The following is a 20,874-nucleotide window of genomic DNA, read 5'->3' on the forward strand; positions in this document are numbered from 1 at the left end:
ATGTAAACTTCCGACTTCAACTGTAGATTTGGGTATGTAATTTTATGCGAAGATTGAGAAAAAGGGTCCGATCCTTTTAAGCAGTAGAGTGCATTAAGGGCAAAACCTAATCTTGAGTGAGCACACACCTATCTCATGAGTCTGAATCAATAGACTGCAGCCAGTGAACAATGATTTGTTTAATGTTTTTTTTACCTTTATTTAACAAGGCAAGTCAGTTAATAAGAACAAATTGTTATTTACAATGACAGCCCACCCCAGTCAAACCCATACGATGCTTGGCCAATTGTGCACCGCTCAACGGGACTCCGAATCACAGCCAGATGTGATTCAGCCTGGATTCAAACCAGGAACTGTAGTGTCGCCTCTTGCACTGAGATGCAGTGCCTTAGACCGCTGCACCACTCGGGAGCCCTAATGTCAGCCAGTGTTTCCAACCCTGTTCATGTATATCTGAATAATGCATTGAATCCCAAAATTGTTCTAAAAGATGCTTAAGTTATTGAGGCATGTATCTTTGTTTTTTGAGGTTTTGAGTGGTGTGTTCTATATCGTCAACTGTGACATTAAAATGTTTAATCTTACTTTTCATCAGTCGTTTTATATGAAGTGTTATTTTCACCACACTCTGTCATTACCACAATGCTGAGTCATTACCATCACAGCACATATTTTTTGAGGAAAAGGTGTATTAAATTACAATTGATATTGATAATGTTTCCCATATGTGAACCCTATATGCTTGTTATTAAGATAATTCCTAAAATAATGTCAAATATTGAGATTTTGATGTGGTAAATACATGTTTCTGAGTATCATCAAGGCACATATGGACATTTAGACATGACAATGATGAATACATATAATTAAGAAAATGTCAAAATAGTAAAAAAAACTATGTTAAAAAAATGATAATGTGAAATGTTGTATAAAATACCTTAGGCACAATTTCTGTAATTTCCTTTTCATCTAAAATAGCAAATTTAATGACAGTGTAGACGTTGATAATGTTGTAAATGACTATTGTAGCTGGAAATGGCAGATTATTTGGGGGGAATATCTACAGAGGAGTACAGAGGCCCATTATCAGCAACCATCACTCCTGTTTTCCAATGGCACGTTGTGTTAGCTAATCCATGTTTATCATTTTAAAAGGCTAATTGATCATTACAAAACCCTTTTGCAATTATGTTAGCACAGCTGAAAACTGTTGTTCTGATTAAAGAAGCAATACAACTGGCCTTCTTTAGACTAATTGAGTATCTGGATCATCAGCATTTGGGGGTTTCATTACAGGCTCAAAATGGCCAGAAACAAAGAACTTTCTTCTGAAACTCGTCAGTCTATTCTTGTTCTGAGAAATGAAAGCTATTCCATGCAAGAAATTTCCAAGAAACTGAATATCTCGTACAACGCAAACTGGCTCTAACCAAAAAATAAAGAGGAGTGGGAGGCCTCGGTGCACAACTGAGCAAGAGGACAAGTACATTAGATTGTCTAGTTTGAGAAACAGACACCTCACAAGAGGCGACTCCGGGATGCTGGCCTTCTAGGCAGATTTGCAAAGAAAAATACATATCTCAGACTGGCCAATAAAAAGAAAAAATAAGATGTGCAAAAGAACACAGACACTGGACAGAGGAAGATTGGAAAAATGTTTTATGGACAGACGAATCTAAGCTTGAGATGTTCGGATCACAAAGACGAACATTCGTGAGATGCAGAAAAAATGAAAAGATGATGGACGAGTGCTTGATGCCATCTGTCAAGCATGGTGGAGGCAATGGGATGCTCTGGGTGTACTTTGGTGGTGGTAAAGTGGGAGATTTGTACAGGGTAAAAGGGATCTTGAAGAAGGAAGGCTATCATTTTGTAATGCCATGCCATACACTCTAGACGGCGCTTAATTGGAAACAATTTCCTCCTACAACAGGACAATGACCCGATGCACAGCTCCAAACTATGCAAGAACTATTTAGGGAAGAAGCAGTCAGCTGGTATTCTGTCCATAATGGATTGGCCAGCACAGTCACCAGATCTCAACCCTATTGAGCTGTTGTGGGAGCAGCTTGACTGTACGGTTCGTATGAAGTGCCCATCAAGCCAATCCAACTTGTGGGAGGTGCTTCAGGAAGCATGGGGTGAAATCTCTTCAGATTACCTCAACAAATTGACAACTAGAATGCCAAAGGTCTGCAAGGCTGTAATTGTTGCAAATGGAGGATTATTTGACGAAAGCAAAGTTTGAAGGACACAATTATTATTTAAATAAAAAATCATTATTTAGAACTTCTAGAACGTCTTGACTATATTTCCTATCCATTTTGCAACTCATTTCATGTATGTTTTCATGGAAAACAAGAACATTTCTAAGTGACCCCAAACTTTTGAACAGTATTGTACCCCGTGACCACACCCACAAATGTTTTTTTTTCATACAGAAATAACAAAACATGCCAAAAAGCTGCTGTGTTGCTCAATGTACATTTAACCAGGTCAAAAAATCCTAACCTACGGTTCGCAATTCTCCCACGTAGGGGCTGCGAGAAAAGCCCTGTGACTTCAGGCTATTCGGTGTGGTAGAGTGGGAAATGTGGGGAACCAGTGTCCAAGTAGGCTACACATAGCTATGTTTGTGGAAAACATTTAATCACAGATAAGACATTTCACTTTTTTTGTATAATCTGTTTGTAACTCCACTCAATACTTGTAGCTGTATAGTCCGTTTGTTTGTGCTGTTGGTCTTGGCTAGCTTAATGTTCCAGTAGGTAGCTAGCTAGCACTCACTCAAGTGGCTGCTAGCACCATCATGAAAAGGGGCATGAGGGAAGCACTACAATATTATGCTTTTTTTGTGAGAATGCTAGGGAGCAGGCAAGGATGAAAAGTAATCTTTAGATAAGTTGTACTTTTCTTAAATGTAGTTTTGTAATTGATTAAAAGAAGTTTCTTGACAACAAGAAAACTGTGTTTGAAAAATATGAAGTTTTTGCTGTGGGCCAATGGAGTAACCTAGGTAACCACAGGTTATTTTCCCTACAGGCGGGCAGGGCCGCGATGTTCTATCTGATACCGACTGGGGCTATAGCTTTGGTAATCAATGTCAACCATGGAGCACGTTCTGATTGGCAAGTGAGGGGTCAAGCCTCGACACACCTTCAACTTGTTTATTCATCAAAACCCAGCCCTTTCGCACCACCGCCAGCTACTGCGCCTATCATTCTGGTTGTGAAAATAGCACAAATATTTCTGACACACCCCGAACCTATAGAGCTACCGCCAGCACTTAGACTTACCATTTCGTTAGGTTTGTTAAAATAGAGCCTTCAATGTCATTATGGTGTGCAGCCTACCTTGTTGACAGGGATGACGAGAAAGGACCCTCCACCTGCAGTCTCAGTGACAATGGCCAGGAACTTGGCATTGACAGCACAGAAGTGGTTGTCATGGACGTTTCTGGTGATGGGGATGCCATCAAAGCACTGCTCTCGGTTGCCTGCCTTGCCGTACACATTCCGAAACTTTGAGCTTCTGTATGTCGGACGCCATGATATCTGGGGACAAAGCACAGTGAAGAATGTCAGTGAAACAGTAAACAGCCTGTCCGCAAAGAGGAGACATTCTCTTTCTTTATTTTCGTATTCTATGTCCTTTTCAGGACACTTCCTAGAGGTGTTTTACACTTCACAATGTTATACAAGACCAATTGTCTTGGTTGTCTTTTGTTGGAGATTTCAAGTGTGCAAATGACCCCTGCAACGCTTAGTGATGATATTTTCAATGTGAATGGAGGCAGGCAGTAGTCCTTGGCTGTCCTCCCAGGCTGTCAGTGTAGTTGTGATTTAATATGAGGTGACCTGAGAGTGTTGTGGGTCTTTGTGGCTTGGCATGGTGGGTTACTTAAGGGAATGATAGCCAAGGTGTAATGAGCAGACAGATGAGAAAGCCTTCAGAGCGACAGGATCATCTGGTAAAAGAATAGGGGTTGCAGCTTATTTAGGGCTGGCAGCTACACACTGGGAGGCAACGCTTACCCTATCAAGATCAATTAGCCCTCGATACAGTTGAGCGTATTTCCACTGTCTGTCTGATATTCAACTCTGAGTATGTGATCCATAGACAGCAAGGTGCGTGAAATAGGGGCTGGTAATTTCTGGTGGGCTGGGTAGGTTGGTAAGCTGTTATTCTCTGTGGCTTGGAGTTTATGTTAATATAAACCCATATGTTGTTTGACTGTGTTCCTCCTTACTTACTGACAATGCTGGAGGGGTTTGAGTTCTTAAAGCCAACGTTTCTCATTTGCCATCATGTCCTTAGCTGAGAAATGGGACAGGCAGAAGAACAGCTGTCAGTGCACGGCCTTGCTGCCCACATGATGTTGTAACACGTATCAAATAGTCATCATGGCATAAGGATTTTGACCTATTTTCATATGTAGCAGTTTTTTTCCACTGAGAGGATTCCAAGGATAAGCCGTAGCTAGTGAGGGCATCATTATTTTTCCTACTTTTAGGAAGATGATTGTTGTTTTAAGCCATTACAACTCCATTACAACTAAAAATAGAATGTGGAAAAAATGCAACAGAAATAGGAGCAAAATGTAATGGTAGATGGAACAGTAATCATTTCAATGGCTTTCTTGTGAAACACACTGTTGGCTATACAACCACCATGCATGATCATGGAGTATCTGTTAGGAGTAGATCCTACCTTTTTTAAATGCTAAGAAAACACCATTTTCCCTTCCTGATGATAAAGATTTTTCTTTCTACGTGTCTACCCCAGAAATAGCTTCCAGTGTAGACTATGCACATCTGTGCTGAGCCAACTCTTCCTCTTCTCTACTGGCTCCCACCGGTGGCAAGAAAAAGCTGGGTTTTGATGAATAAACAAGTTGTGGGTGTGTGTCGAGGCTTGGCCGCTCACTGGCCAATCAGAACGTTCTCCATGGATAAATATGTCGTTGCTTCAAGTTGTGTATTTACGGTCTTTTATGTATTGCGTTTTCATCAACTCCAATTTGAATGTTAGTCCGTTATAGCCTAGTTCGTTAACCTGTTAGGGCTAGGGGGCAGCATTTGCACGTCTGGATAAAGAAAATGTACCCGATTTAATCTGGTTACTAATCCTACCCAGTAACTAGAATATGCATATACTTATTATATATGGATAGAAAACACTCTAAAGTTTCTAAAACTGTTTGAATGGTGTCTGTGAGTATAACAGAACTCATTTGGCAGGCAAAACCCTGAGACATTTTCTGACAGGAAGTGGATACCTGATGTGTTGTATTACCTTTAAACCTATCCCATTGAAAAACACAGGGGCTGAGGAATATTTTGGCACTTCCTATTGCTTCCACTAGATGTCACCAGCCTTTACAAAGTGTTTTGAGTCTTCTGGAGGGAGATCTGACCGAACAAGAGCCATGGAACGATGATGTCCCATTAGACACCTGGCGCGCGAGTTCATGTTGGGTACCCTCGTTCCAATACGTTATAAAAGAGTATGCATTCGTCCACCTTGAATATTATTCATGTTCTGGTTAAAAAAGGCCCTAATGATTTATGCTATACAACGTTTGACATGTTTGAACGAACGTAAATATATTTTTTCCCCTCGTTCATGACGAGAAGTCCGGCTGGCTTAGATCATGTGCTAACAAGACGGAGCTTTTTGGACATAAATGATGAGCTTTTTTGAACAAAACTACATTCGTTATGGACCTGTGATACCTGGAAGTGACATCTGATGAAGAGAATCAAAGGTAATGGATTATTTACATAGTATTTTCGATTTTAGATCTCCCCAACATGACGTCTAGTCTGTATCGCAACGCGTATTTTTCTGGGCGCAGTGCTCAGATTATTGCAAAGTGTGATTTCCCAGTAAGGTTATTTTTAAATCTGGCAAGTTGATTGCGTTCAAGAGATGTAAATCTATAATTCTTTAAATGACAATATAATATTTTACCAATGTTTTCTAATTTTAATTATTTAATTTGTGACGCTGACTTGACTGCCGGTTATTGGAGGGAAACGATTTCCTCAACATCAATGCCATAGTAAAACGCTGTTTTTGGATATAAATATGAACTTGATAGAACTAAAAATGCATGCATTGTCTAACATAATGTCCTAGGAGTGTCATCTGATGGAGATTGTAAAAGGTTAGTGCATCATTTTAGCTGGTTTTATGGTTTTGGTGACCCTGTCTTTGACTTGACAAAACATTACACACAACTCTTGTAAATGTACTGTCCTAACATACTCTAAATTTATGCTTTCGCCGTAAAACCTTTTTGAAATCGTAAAACGTGGTTAGATTAAGGAGATGTTTATCTTTCAAATAGTGTAAAATAGTTGTATTTTTGAAAAATTTGAATTTTGACATTTATTTGGATTCAAATTTGCCGCTCTTGAAATGCACCTGCTGTTGATGGAGTGCACCACGGGTGGCACGCTAGCGTCCCACCTAGCCCATAGAGGTTAAAAAGCCTGCCCCATATTCACAAAAAATGTTGAACAGGTTTGCAATCCAAATTGCTCAAGTTGCATTGCTTCATTATGGAAATACATCTTTAAACATAGGCTATAGCATAAAGGTCTTCTCCGGTCCAATAAGTTGGACTCAGACCCAAACGGACCCGAGAACAATCAGACCTCACAAGTCCTCAACTGGCAGCTTCATTAAATGGTGGGATTTGAACAATGGTAGACAAGATGAGTTTGGTCTGTTTATAGCATGCATGTTGAAGGGGGTGTGTCATCTACCATCATTCACATCCCACCATTCACTTCCGGAAGTTCTTGAAAAAGGAGTGAACCCTTACTCACCTAATTTTGGTCTGACAGACGATTACGTGAAACCCAGAATGCATTGTCTGTCAACAAACATGGCTCCACACATAGATGGAATTAGCTTAGCTCATCATAATCAGTTCAACCTTCAAAAAAGTATTTTACACACATAATGTGTCCATTACAATCTATGCAAGAATCGAAATGCATCATTTGTCACCAGTACTTGAAAACATGTGAATAAAACAGTAAATATATAAATAATTACCACACAAAACATTTTCTGATAGTAATTTATTGATAGAAGTGGTGCGTGCCGGCAGTCAATCACGTAACCTCTCACTTCCACTCTGAGCCATTCAGTGTTGTTGTTTATGTATGTAGCTAGTGAGCTAAGCTGTAGCATTAGCAATGTCTTTCAAAAGGAGACAACCCACAAATGGGGAAATTCTGGACATTTTTTGAAAGTCTGACAATGAGTCTGAGTATGAAAGTCAGGAATCAGAATCTGACAGTGACAGTGAGGAGCTGCCCCCCAACCTTGTAGCCATTGAGAACCTTGAATCTGAGGACCCCTTGTCCACTTACGAAGTCCCAGGTCCCTTTGAAGATGCTGGTGGTGATGGAGGCAGACCGATAGTGGATGAAGTATATGAGTTCTGTAGTAGCTGGAAGGCCACCAGCCATTTCACCCCTTCTGGCCCTGCTGTTTTCTTTGATGAGTCCCAGTCTGGAGTGCAAAGCCCCTTGCCATTTCCATCTGAGGCAGAGTGCTTAAAGTTGTTTCTGACAGAGGAGCTGGTGGGAGACATAGTAGAGGACACCAATTGCTATGCCATGGAGCTACAGGAGAAGAGAGAGCCAGGAGTGAGGGGGAAACTCACTGAATGGGTGACAACCACAATTAGTGAAATGTATACCTTCCTGGTGACTGTCCTTCTCACGGGAATAGTAAAGAAGAACTCCCCAAGAGAATACTGGAGCACAGATCCTATGTTTGCAACTCCCTTCTTTGCCACCCTCTTCTCCCAAGACCGCTTCTATTTTCTGCTGCGATGCCTGCATTTAGTCAACAATGCCACTGCCAACCTACATGACCCGCTATGCAATATAAGACATGTTCTTCCCAGCCTGACGTTTGGTCAAAATGTGTTTTCTCGCTGTGTTTTCATCCAGTAAAACTGTTAAGGAGTGTACGCTAGCATACAAAAGCTGGCCTCAATCTTCAGCTCCAAAGATGTCCAGCTCCAGTTCCAGTTATGATATCGGCAAATACTGTTTGTGTGTGTGGTTTCTGAAAGTACAGAATAAAGAGGAATTATTAGTAATTAGAATACGATATCAGGATATAGCAATAAAACAATATTACGAAGAAGAAACATAATAAACACTGCTATAAAAATAATATATTGCATTGACAAAATCACAAATTTGAGTTACAACAGTAACAAACACTAACTGTTGAGCTCAACAAAGGGGGCAGGGCAGGGCAGAACAGAGCTATGCTAAATAGTCCAAATGAAAACAAACCATGGTCAAATATCTTTCATTTATTTAACCTTTATTTAACTAGGCAAGTCATTTAAGAACAAATTCTTATTTACAATGACAGCCTACACTCTCCAAACTCAGACAACTCTAGGTCAATTGTGCACCGCCCTATGGGACTCCCAATCACGGCCGGTTGTGATACAGCCTGTATTCAAACCAGGGTATCTGTATGACACCTCTAGCACTGAGATGCAGTGCCTTAGACCGCAGCGCCACTTGGGAGTCATAAGGCCAGGGCAGCTTCAAAAGACAACACAAGCTAATACTTCTCTGATGCAATTAGCATTGTTTTACAGAGCTAATAGAAGAATGTAGCTAGCTACATAAGCACGACTGAATATAACACCATAAAGGTTATGAAATGAGTAACATTACTTTGAGTGTCCGTGGTTATAAGGAATATACACAAATATATTGAGCTACAGAGAAACGACATAACGTAATAAGACACTTACTTTGATAGAAATGCACACATTTCCAAAGTTATTGTTAGTAATGAAAACAACAATGACTGCGATGCGGGCACCAGATGGAAAATGTGAACACATGTGTGCAGATGCTGTTCTGATGGGAGATGCGCAAATGTCTGCAGACTTGAACTGCACAAAAAAATTTGGAAGTACTTGGGGAATTTTGTCCGGATCAGAAATTCCAAAACTATAAATTGTCCACAAAAGTAAATAAAGCCTACTTTAATATGAATTAATGAGGAGGTGGAACACACCTCAATTCAAACTGTTCTTAGAAAATAAAAACTTGTTTGAAAATAATTTTAAATTGACAAGTTGAAAACAGCCTATAAATAATAACAGGCAGCATGCCTTGGTTTGAGGGCAGCGTGGATTAAATGTCCTGTTGCGTAATAATCACATTTTGGAATGGTGAGAGCATTCTGACATCACGTGCATAAAAAAAGTCACGCTGGGGCGACCGTTAGAGATATTTGGAACTCACGTATGAAAAGGATAGAGTTACATTAGAAGTGCACATCCAAGAAGGCTCAAGGTCATTGGCCATAGATAAAATGACATCAGGTCACATTATATCTACAGTATCTTTGATTGGACTAATCATGTCAACATCATACTTTCAAATTCTTAGCTAGCAGTTATTATCATGAAACAAGTCGACAATCTACTGGCAAATCCTTTTTAATCCTTGTCATCTGAAGAGAAATAATGAAGAGAAATTATAGATAAAACATATCGGTGCTCATCGGCCATTGGACATAAACAATACACAACAAGTTGGAAATCGCAAATTCAACAATTAATGGTTTGGAAGGAATCAGTGGCTGCCTGTGAGTTCAATACAACTGGGAACTCGGAAAAAAAACATTTACGACTGAGAAAACAGGTTTTGAACTTTCATCCAACTCGGAACTGTAATTCGGGAACTTGGACCTCTTTCTAGAGCTACGACCTGAAGATCACTGACGTCATCATGATTCAACCTTTTTTTTCAGAGTTCCCAATTGTCTTGAAAGTCCGTGGCTTTGATGTCAAAGTTTAATGACAAAATTTGCCGATGAAGGACAGCCGCGCTATCTTCCTGTTCAAGTGAGCACAGCACAACAAGGTGAGTCCAAAAATGCATTGTATGCTGCTGCATAAATTATGTAACATACTAGGGATATACGTATACTGTAGCTAAGAAAGTAATACTAAGGGTATGCTATGTAATAAGCTGTTAGTAGCCCATGTGCCTCACCCTAATAATTTGGTCTATTTTCACCTCTTAATTTCACCTACTGTTCTGACTTGGTTGTGCACATGTAGCCTATAACCTGTTTTTGAGAAATGTAATCATCTAATATTGTAAGAGCTTTCATTGTCAGCTTTATATGCCCCCTTTATTCATCCTACGGTTCTGACTTGGTGTACAGGGAGAACAGTGTAAGAATGGCCCATGTTCTGAATTCTGTCACTGTACATTTCAAAAGTGCTGAACAAATAGTTATATTGACTAAGTCCGTCCTATTTCGCTCATTATGTCTTAATCGAAATTACGGATAGCCTCTTATCCGCTTGTCGTCCCCTTATGTCATAGTTTGTACATTTCAATTTTCAGTAGAAACCACATTTCTTTAAGCAAGCCAGCCATATCAGCTATGCTTTTTTATAAGACAGTAAATGAGGCTGAATGAACTGTTTCGCTGTCAGACAAGGCTCCGCTGATAGCCAGGTGTAGCAGTGGTAAGATGTTGGGACTGCTGTTGGGACTGTGCTGCTGGGACAGCTTTATGTAGACCCTAACAGTTCGTGCAATTAGTGTATTGTTTAGTGTTGTGTTGTTGTGTGGCTTTGCTGGCATACATCCCACTTTTTTTTTTGCCCCACTAAGATTTACATGCTAAAATCACCACTGGAGTCAAGACAGCTTCACATTGAGCGTTCATACAACACTTTTTTTTTTTTTTGAACTAGGCGTACATATACAGTAGTTGGATGTGTCAGAAACTGTCTCTAGCGTGTAGGAGGGGTGAAGTCAGCCGCAGGAGACAGAATTACGTGAAACCCACGTTTAATGAAATAAGTGCAAAAATACAAGGCAGGGTACAAACTCAAAACAACAGGAATAAACTCCAAAATGAGTTGGGACACAGCCCAGCAGACCCTCATGCCTAAAATACAGCACAGTGAAGCATAATCAAATCCCCAACCTACGTAGGACGAAACAAAATTAATCCCGCACAACCCCAAACCAAAAACAGACAGACTAAATAACCCCACTAATGACCTAACCCAAAACAGGTGCTAACCTAAACAGACATCACCAAACGAAACAGAAAAGGGGATCGGTGGCAGCTAGTAGGCCGGCGACGACGACCGCCGAGTGCTGCCCGAACGGGGAGAGGCGCCACCTTCTGTGGACATTGTGACAGGATGGCTAATGGTGTCAAACTGAAATGCTGAAGCACCATGACGTTTCTGCCGAGCGAAGCTGTCAAAAATCCAACTTGCAGGGAAATACTGTCTCCTGTGACACTGCTCTCCAGCTGAAGTGCTGAAAGGTGCAGAAAGTGAATTCACGTCAGCAGCTGTAAATGATCATGCTGGGACCTGCTACTGTACAGTGCAGTAGCAGCACCGATAAGGAGCTTATATATTTATAGCCAAGAGATTATCTGATCATTATGAGATTGTCCATTCTTATTTATGCACAGGAACATATCATGTTTCACTCACAGACTTAGGCTGTAAAAAGGTGTTGGAAACAAATGGTTGTAAGTTTGTGGCGAGGGAGCAGAGAAAGAGATGCATTGTGTTTGTAGAGCCATGACTGATTACTATGTGAGGGAGACAATCTGACTGATTGGTGCACCACATGTACCTGTAGGCACACTGGACACAGTGACAGGATGCAGGGCTGGCCCTAGCCTTTTGGGGCCCTAAGCGAGATTTGGTTGCCCCCCCCCAGGCAAAACATTTTAGTGGTTCCCCTCTTGACGGCAGAGAGAGAAAAAAACATTTTAAAGTTAATTTCCTGCAATCCTACAGATTTTGCTATGGGGTGGAAAAATGTGCAGTTTAAAAGCTAATTTGCTGTAATTCTACACATTTTGCCATGACTTATGCCATGTTAATAGGATATTTGAGTGAGAGTGACTAACAAAATGAATGGGGGCCCCTAAAGGTCAGCCCCCTGTGCATGTGCCCTGCGTGCCTAGTCGATAATTTGGCCATGATTACTACAGGGTTTAGATAGCTGGCTAGACTAATTTACCCCAAAAAATGTTTAGCTGACATAGGCTAATTGAGTGACTGTCAATGACTGACATAACAAGAGAATAACTGATGATGCATAACCACATTCTTTAAATGCACTTTGTGTATTCTACTATACTAACTCTCAACAGTAAGTTGAGACCCCAATTGATAAATAAATTGGTCGGGGAGACCTAAGCAGGATGCTATCTGAATGCCAGGCAGATTAATAATGTGTGAAGATATATTTTTTGGCTAACACTGCTTTTCAGTGGAGGGAAAAGAATATAGTTGGTCTATGCGGTGAAAGACCCATTTGTTTGAACGTCAGCTAAAACAGACATGCCAGCATTAGCTCTGTGGTAATCAAGGATGTATTAAACAGTATCAAACTGTCGTATTTTTCAGTACACACAGTGCCTGCTGCATACCAAGTCTGTCAACTACTTAAGCCACAGCATGTTTTAGATATTGTATTTAAACTATAATATAGAATATCAGGCTAATAGAGACAGCACTACATATACCCCTTACTAGATCAAGATAGCAATCTGCTTTTGTCACAGGCAGGCTAAGATCTGAACCTTGGTGCACATGAGAAGCCAACGTTTTACCATTAGGACAAGAAGAAATTCACACTTAAGCTGAGGGTAACACTAATTTTGAAGTCGCAGTCATGGCACATGTTCTCAGTGAGACCGTAAGCCTAACTCACGTGGGAGATCAGGGTTCAGATCTTGCCTGTGACAAAGGCAGATTGCTATCTTGAGGTAGTAAGGGATATACTGTGTATGCAGTGTTGTCTCATGACGCCGATAGAGATGGCAGCCGTGCTTCTAGCCCCTAGGCAACTATGTAGTATTTCGTTTTTTTTATGTGTTATTTCTTACATTATTAGGCCAGACATTTTTTTTGTGTTATTACATACAGCCGGGAAGAGCTTTTGGAGATCAGAGTGGCTGTCACAGCTGTTAGAAGGAGTGGACCAAGATGCAGCGTTTTCGTAGTTCCACATATTTATTTAACCAGTGAAACCGAATGCAACAATTAAACACTTCAAAATATACACAAAACAACAAACCGTGACGCAGGAGGATCAAATACACTCACAACGAATAATCACCCACAAACACGTGGGACAAACATCAACTTAAATAGGACCTCCAATTAGAGACAACGACAACCTGCTGCCTCTAATGGAGGCCATGCCAAACAACACCAACATAGAAATGCAAAACTAGAAACTGAACATAGACATACAAAAACAGACAAACACCCCCTGTCACGCCCTGACCACTCTACCATAGAAAAGAACCACTCACTATGGTCAGGACGTGACAGTACCCCCCCCCCCCCCCCCCCCCACCAAAGGTGCGGACACCGACCGCGCCTAAAAAAACAACACAACACAAAGGGAGGGTAGGGTGGGTGACAACTGTCTATGGCGGCGGCTTTGGTTCCGGGCGTGGTACCCCCACTGCCCGCTGATCCCCCCGCTGTCTGGAGGAACCAAACCATGGAGCCTCGCCGGATGCGTCGGACCACCAACCGCCGCTGAAGGCTCTGGGCTGCAGGCCGCCGCTGAAGGCTCTGGGCTGCAGGCCGCCGCTGAAGGCTCTGGGCTGCAGGTGCCGCTGATGACTCTGGGCTGTAGGCCCGCCGCTGATGACTCTGGGCTGCAGGCCGCCGCTGATGACTCTCGGCTGCAGGCCGCCGCTGATGACTCTGGGCTGCAGGCCGCCGCTGATGACTCTGGGCTGCAGGCCGCCGCTAATGACTCTGGGCTGCAGGCCGCCGCTGATGACTCCGGGCTGCAGGCTGCCACTGATGACTCCGGGCTGCAGGCCGCCGCTGATGACTCCGGGCTGCAGACCACTGCTGATGACTCTGGGCTGCAGGGCATCGCTGGAGGCTCCGGATTGGGAGGCGTCGCTGGAGGCTCCGGATTGGGAGGCGTCGCTGGAGGCTCCGGACTGGGAGGCGTCGCTGGAGGCTCCGGACTGGGAGGCGTTGCTGGAGGCTCCGGACTGAAGAGCGTCTCTGTAGGTTCCGGACTGGGGACCTTCGCTGCAGGCTCCGTGCCATGGATCATCACTACTGGTTCCGTGTCATGGATAATCACTGGAGGCTTTGTGCCATGGATCATCACTGGAGGCTCCGGGCCATGGATTATCACTGGAGGCTTCGTGCAATGGATCATCCCTACAAGCTCCGGGCCATGGATCATCACTGGAGGCTTTGTGCCTAGGATCATCCCTACAGGCTCCGGGCCATGGATCATCACTGGAGGCTTCGTGCCATGGATTATCGCTGGAGATGTCGGACCATTGACCATCACTAGAGGCTTCCTACGGGGTGCTGGAACTGGTCTCACCAGACTGGGGAGATGCACTGTGGACCGCGTGCTCAAAGCAGGCACCGGCCTTACCGGGCTATGGAGGCGTACTGGAGGAAGAGTGCACGGAGCAGGCACAGGGAACACTGGGTAATGGAAGTGCACTGGAGGTCTGCTACGTGGGACTGGCATAGGAGGCGCCAGGCTAGTAACACGCACCTTTGGGCTAGTGCGGGGAGCAGGAACAGGACATACTGGGCTATGGTGGCGCACTGGAGGAAGAGTGCGCGGAGCAGGCACAGGCTACACTGGGTCTTGGAGGCGCACTGGAGGTCTGGAGCGCACGGCCTGCACAACCTGCCCTGGCTGGATGCTCAACTCCGCTCGATAACTGCGGGGTGCGGGCACAGTTCGCACTGACCTTTGAATGCGCCCTGACGACACAGTGCGCTTCATCGCAAAATACGGTGTCTGCTCCATCACTTGCTCCCCACAGTAAGCACGGGAAGTTGTCTCAGGACTCCATCCTGACTCTGCCCAACTCCCCTTGTGCCCCCCCCCAAAACATTTTTTGGGGCCGCCTCTCAGCCTTGCCTTTCGGTGCATATAGAGCCTCGTAGTATCGTCGCTCCTCTTTCGCTGCTTCGATTTCCTCCCTCGGATGACGATACTCCCCAGCCTGCCTCCAGGGTCCTTTACCATCCAAAATCTCCTCCCAAGTCCATTCCTCCAGATACTTCTGCTGCTCCTTACCACGCTGCTTGGTCCTTCTTTGGTGGGTGATTCTGTCACAGCTGTTAGAAGGAGCGGACCAAGATGCAGCGTTTTCGTAGTTCCACATATTTATTTAACCAGTGAAACCGAATGCAACAATTAAACACTTCAAAATATACACAAAACAACAAACTGTGACGCAGGAGGATCAAATACACTCACAACGAATAATCACCCTCAAACACATGTGGGACAAACATCAACTTAAATAGGACCTCCAATTAGAGACAATGACAACCTGCTGCCTCTAATTGGAGGTCATGCCAAACAACACCAACATAGAAATGCAAAACTAGAAACTGAACATAGACATACAAAAACAGACAAACACCCCCTGTCACGCCCTGACCACTCTACCATAGAAAATAACCACTCACTATGGTCAGGACGTGACAGTGGCAGTAACTTACCAGCATTACCAGCATTACGACCAGGAATGCGACTTTCCAGAATCGGATCCTTTGTCCGTACCCACCAGGGCAATTGAACTGATTCCAGAGGCTGATACAATAAATTGGCGGCGAAGAAGAGGTACTCGGAGTGGACTTCTATTCCGATTCAGGAGGCACGCACACCACCCACCGCTTCCTAGTATATTACTCGCTAATGTTCAGTCTCTGGATAATAAAGTTGACTTTATTATCAAAGAGTGTGAGGATTTCCTTTCAGAGAAACATCAGGGATTGTAACATACTCTGTTTCACGGAAACATGGCTCTCTCTGGATATACTGTCTGAGTCAGTTGGGTCATTGCGCAGACAGGAATAAATATCTCTCCGGGAAAAAGAAGGGTGGGGGTGTATGTTTCATGATTAACTACTCATGGTGTAATTGTGATAACATACAGGAACTCAATTCCTTTTGGTCACATGACCTAGAATACTTCACAATCAAATGCCGACCATATTACCTCCCGAGAGAATTCCCTTTGGTTATAGTCACAGCCGTGTATATTCCCCCTCAAGCCGATACCACGACAGCCCTAAAAGAACTTCACTGGACTTTATGCAAACTGGAAACCATATATCCCGAGGCCGCATTTGTCGTAGCTGGGGATTTTAACAAAGCAAATGTGAGGAAAATGCTACCGAAGTTCTATCAACACATTGACTGTAGTACTGTAGTACTTGTGCTGCTAAAACACTCGACCACTGCTACTGCTACTCCAACTTCCGGGATGCCTACAAGGCCCTCCCGCGCCCTCCGGCAAATCCATTTTGCTCCTTCCTTCCTATAGGCAGAAACTCAAATAGGAAGTACCTGTGCTAACCAATTGGAATCCAACAGCTGGCTAGAGTGTTTACAGACATATTCAATCTCTCCTGATCCCAGTCTGCTGTCTCCACATGTTTCAAGATGGCCACCATTGCTCCTGTACCCAAGAAAGCAAAGGTAACTGAAATAAATGACTATTGCCCCGTAGCACTCACTTCTGTCATCATGAAGTGCTTTGAGAGACTAGTCAAGGATCAAAACGGAAATGGTCCACCCACACTGGCCCACCCACACTGACAGTGTGGTGAAGAAGGCGCAACAGCGCCTCTTCAACCTCAGGAGGCTAAAGCAATTTGGCTTGGCACCTAAAACCCATACAAACTTTTACAGATACACAATTGAGAGCATCCTGTCAGGCTGTATCACCGCCTGGTATGGCAACTGCACCACCCACAGCCGCAGGGCTCTCCAGAGGATGGTGCAGTCTGCCCAACGCATCACCAGGGGCAAACTGCCCCCAGGACACCTACAGCACCAGATGTCACAGGAAAGCCAGGACAACAACCACCCGAGCCACTGCCTGTTCACCCCGCTATCATCCAGAAGGCGAGGTCAGTACAGGTGCGTCAAAGCTGGGACCGAGAGAGTGAAAAACAGCTTCTATCTCAAGGCCATCAGACTGTTAAATAGCCATCACTAGCACATTAGAGACCGCTGCCTATTCTCGGCCTTGTCCGGGGCTATACTCAGCCCTGTCTCAGGGTAGTAGTTTGGTGGTTGAAGAAATCCCTCTAGTGGTGTGGGGGCTGTGCTTTGGCAAAGTGGGTGGGGTTATATTCAGCCTGTTTGGCCCTGTCTGGGGGTATCGTCGGACAGGGCCGCAGTGTCTCCCAACCACTCCTGTCTCAGCCTCCAGTATTTATGCTGCAATAGTTGGTGTCAGGGGGCTAGGGTCAGTCTGTTATCTGGAGTAGTTCTCCTGTCTCATCCTGTGTCCTGTGTGAATTTAAGTATGCTCCCTCTAATTCTCTCTCTCTTTCTCGCTCTTTCTCTCTCTCTTCTCTCTCTCTTCTCTCGGAGGACCTGAGCCCTAGGACCATGCCTCAGGACTACCTGGCCTGATGACTCCTTGCTGTCCCCAGTCCACCTGGTCATGCTGCTGCTCCAGTTTCAACTGTTCTGCCTGCAGCTATGGAACCCTGACCTGTTCACTGGACGTGCTACCTTGTCCCGGACCTGGTGTTTTGAACTCTCTCTACCGCACCTGCTGTCTCTAACTCTGAGTGATCGGCTATGAAAAGCCAACTGACATTTACTCCTGAGGTGCTGTCCTGTTGCACCCTCTACAACTACTGTGCTTATTATTATGCTGCCATCTATGAAGGTATGAACATCTTCGCCATGTTCTGTTATAATCTCCACCCATCACAGCCAGAAGAGGACTAGCCACCCCTCAGAGCCTGGTTCCTCTCTAGGTTTCTTCCTATGTTCTGGCCTTTCTAAGGAGTTTTTCCTAGCCACCGTGCTTCTACATCTGCATTGCTTGCTGTTTGGGAATTTAGGCTGGGTTTCTGTACAGCACTTTGTGACATCGGCTGATGTAAAAAGGGCTTTATAAATACATTTGATTGATTGATATACATAGACTTGAAATCACTGGCCACTTTAATAATGTTTACATATTTTGCATTACTCATCTCATACTGTATTGTATTATATTCTATTCTACTGTATCTTAGTCTATGGCACTCTGACATTGCTTGTCCATATATTTACATATTCTTTAATTCCATTCCTTTACTTAGATTTGTGTGTATTGTGTGTATTGTTGTGAAATTGTTAGATATTAATTGTTAAATATTACTGCACTGTTGGAGCTAGAAACACAAGCATTTCTATACACCTGCAATAACATCTGCTAAACACGTGTATGTGACCAAAAACAGTTTATTTCATTTATATTCACCCCCTTTGACCTCCTCCCCCATGAGAGACCACCCCACGTTGGATGTCATTGTCACAGGCGGGATCTGAACCCGGATTTCCCATGGGAGAAACCAACTTCTTAGCATTGAACAAAGAGGAAAATCAGTGTCGCCATTACACCTTTAATCAGATTAGTATGGTAGGTCAATACAGTTCAAACAGGTCTATTGTGGTAGTTGACGCATGGACTCATCAACCTTATGAGCCCTTGTCATCAAAAGCAGGTATTTCCTTTGAGTCATGTAGGAGGAAGAAAGTCTCTTTCCTTCCATAACCCCAGAACAACAGACCTCTCACTGCCCACGCTCCATTTCCATCCTACCTTATCTCCCTCTTGGTTCCTTTATTAATGGATGACTTCCTGCTCTTCCTCTACCTGTGAACCCTTTGACATTTCAATCGGCATGCATCTGAGGTAAAGTGAGATGGCACATGTTCCCAGTGATCCGGACCTTCACCCTTTGTAAAGGTCTTGCTGTTTTTTGGTCATTGGTATGACTGGATTTGTTTTGACAGCTCTGAGATGGTTTGAACAGATCTGAACCGCAGACCAGGGTTTTATTTATTAGGCACCAAATGGAAGAAAATGGCCTGAAACAGGAAGGGACTACCTGGACCTGTCCAGTAAGAAACACACATCTTAAAACGTTTTCCATTGCGTACAAACCAGGGTAGTCTCCAGTGCAGATAGAGGAGTAAGAAACTATCCTTATAGGGACCATCAGACTCAAATCCCTGTATCTCTTGTCTAGGTCCAGAAATCATTTAGTTTCACATAGAATACAAGACCTAAAGTACTGTAGGTGCGTCATGCTTGTGTATGGGCCTCATCATGAAATTATTATCATGATTGTATGTGTTAGGGAGGAGGTGACAGTAATCATTAAGCATCATTAGAACAATTAATAGCTGTACTAGATGGCAGTGAATGGGAATGTACTAGATGGCAGTGAATGGGAATGTACTAAATGGCAGTGAATAGGAATGTACTAGATGGCAGTGAATGGGAATGTATCATGTCTTCGTCTATGCACTCGTGGTTCGAAATGGTCACATTCACACTGTGAACCACACACACACACACACACACACACACACACACACACACACACACACACACACACACACACACACACACACACACACACACACACACACACACACACACACACACACACACACACACACACACACACACACACACACACACACACACACACACACACCAGACCTGCAGTCCAAATATAACAGACCATTTTATCAGTCACTCAGTGCAGCAATGACCTGAGGTTAACTCTACTGTTTAGCTCCTGAATGTCATGGCTGACGTTTGTACTTTGAGATAGGTTACGTAAATTTCCTGGTTGATGTCATGCCATTGTTGTGGATATTTTTTTCCAGCTACGTTTCCTCCTCTTCCTACACCAGCTGCTCTATACAATACTTCACCCTCCTACTCACGGCTAAAGGCCTTTGCAGACTGTACGTTGGATTCTTTCTTTTGCGATTATCACATCACACTGTGCGATGTTACCAAATTAAAATCTTACTATCAACCTAGCCAGATTATACGATTTGCTTCAGTTCTGTCGCCACATTCTGCGACTGACTTGCGAGGCTACGTTATCCGATATAGGCTACGTCAACTGCAGCGGTGTGTTTGATCTGTGCATGTGCCAGCACCAGCAGTGCAAGCCTCTCTCAATGCTTATGCGCGAGTGAAAGTATCCATCTTAAAAATAGTTTTCACATACAAACTTTTTATGTCTAAACTTCCCAAAATAACATGGTCACTGTTGTAGAACGTTTGTTTTGTCTGGCGATTGTAAAGTTGTGTAAACAAGATTATTAGGGAGATCGTTCAAATCAAACTATTATATTAATCTGACTATTCACAATAACCGTATTATTGTGTGCATACTCAGTGCTGGCCATGTTCCTATTGGTCAGTCACCGGGATCGGCTTGCAACACCAGCCACACTTCATGATAAAGGAAAAAAGTAACAGAATTTTGTCGGAGCCTACGACAGCACGTAGTGGTACTTAATCGGCAGACCTAGACCCTGTCACACTGAACAAGCCAAGATGTCCAACAATCATTCACAACCTAAGAATTTGCCCATGACATGGACATTTATTTGGGATAAAATCGTACAGTCTGCAAAGGCCTTAATCTGAGTTTGGTCTTTCTACTGCATTTGTATTACACTCAGCATTTTAGGCCTATGGTTAGCTCATATACAGTATTTCAATTTCCTCAAGAAATTAGGGCTAATTTAGGGTTAATAATGTATCATTAGGTTAACATAGTTGGCTGTGATTTGATTCAACATTAGTGCTTTACTCGTATGTATTATTTTTTGTCATGGTCTTTTTTAGATTGTTGAGATTTTGACTGTGAGCTCTCTTTGTATCATTATCAGCCTGTGTCCCTTTCCTGTGATACCATATCCCTGACATCCATCCAGCCCCAAGGTCTGCTAGAACACTACAGCAAGGTCACAG

General features: G+C 43.4%; 1 protein-coding gene across 1 annotated transcript in view; it reads right to left on the bottom strand.

Annotated features, from left to right (window-relative positions):
- coro2bb (coronin, actin binding protein, 2Bb) overlaps positions 1-20,874 on the bottom strand; it is a 52,895-nt gene that overhangs the window by 30,681 nt on the left and 1,340 nt on the right. Inside the window, exon 2 of the mRNA XM_014123980.3 lies at positions 3,354-3,554. Within this exon, the coding sequence (XP_013979455.1) occupies positions 3,354-3,554 (201 nt within the window). The remainder of the gene's footprint in view (positions 1-3,353; positions 3,555-20,874) is intronic.

The sequence above is a fragment of the Salmo salar genome, chromosome 10, assembly GCF_965601325.2.
Source record: "Salmo salar chromosome 10, fSalSal1, whole genome shotgun sequence".
In the NCBI taxonomy this organism is placed as follows: domain Eukaryota; kingdom Metazoa; phylum Chordata; class Actinopteri; order Salmoniformes; family Salmonidae; genus Salmo; species Salmo salar.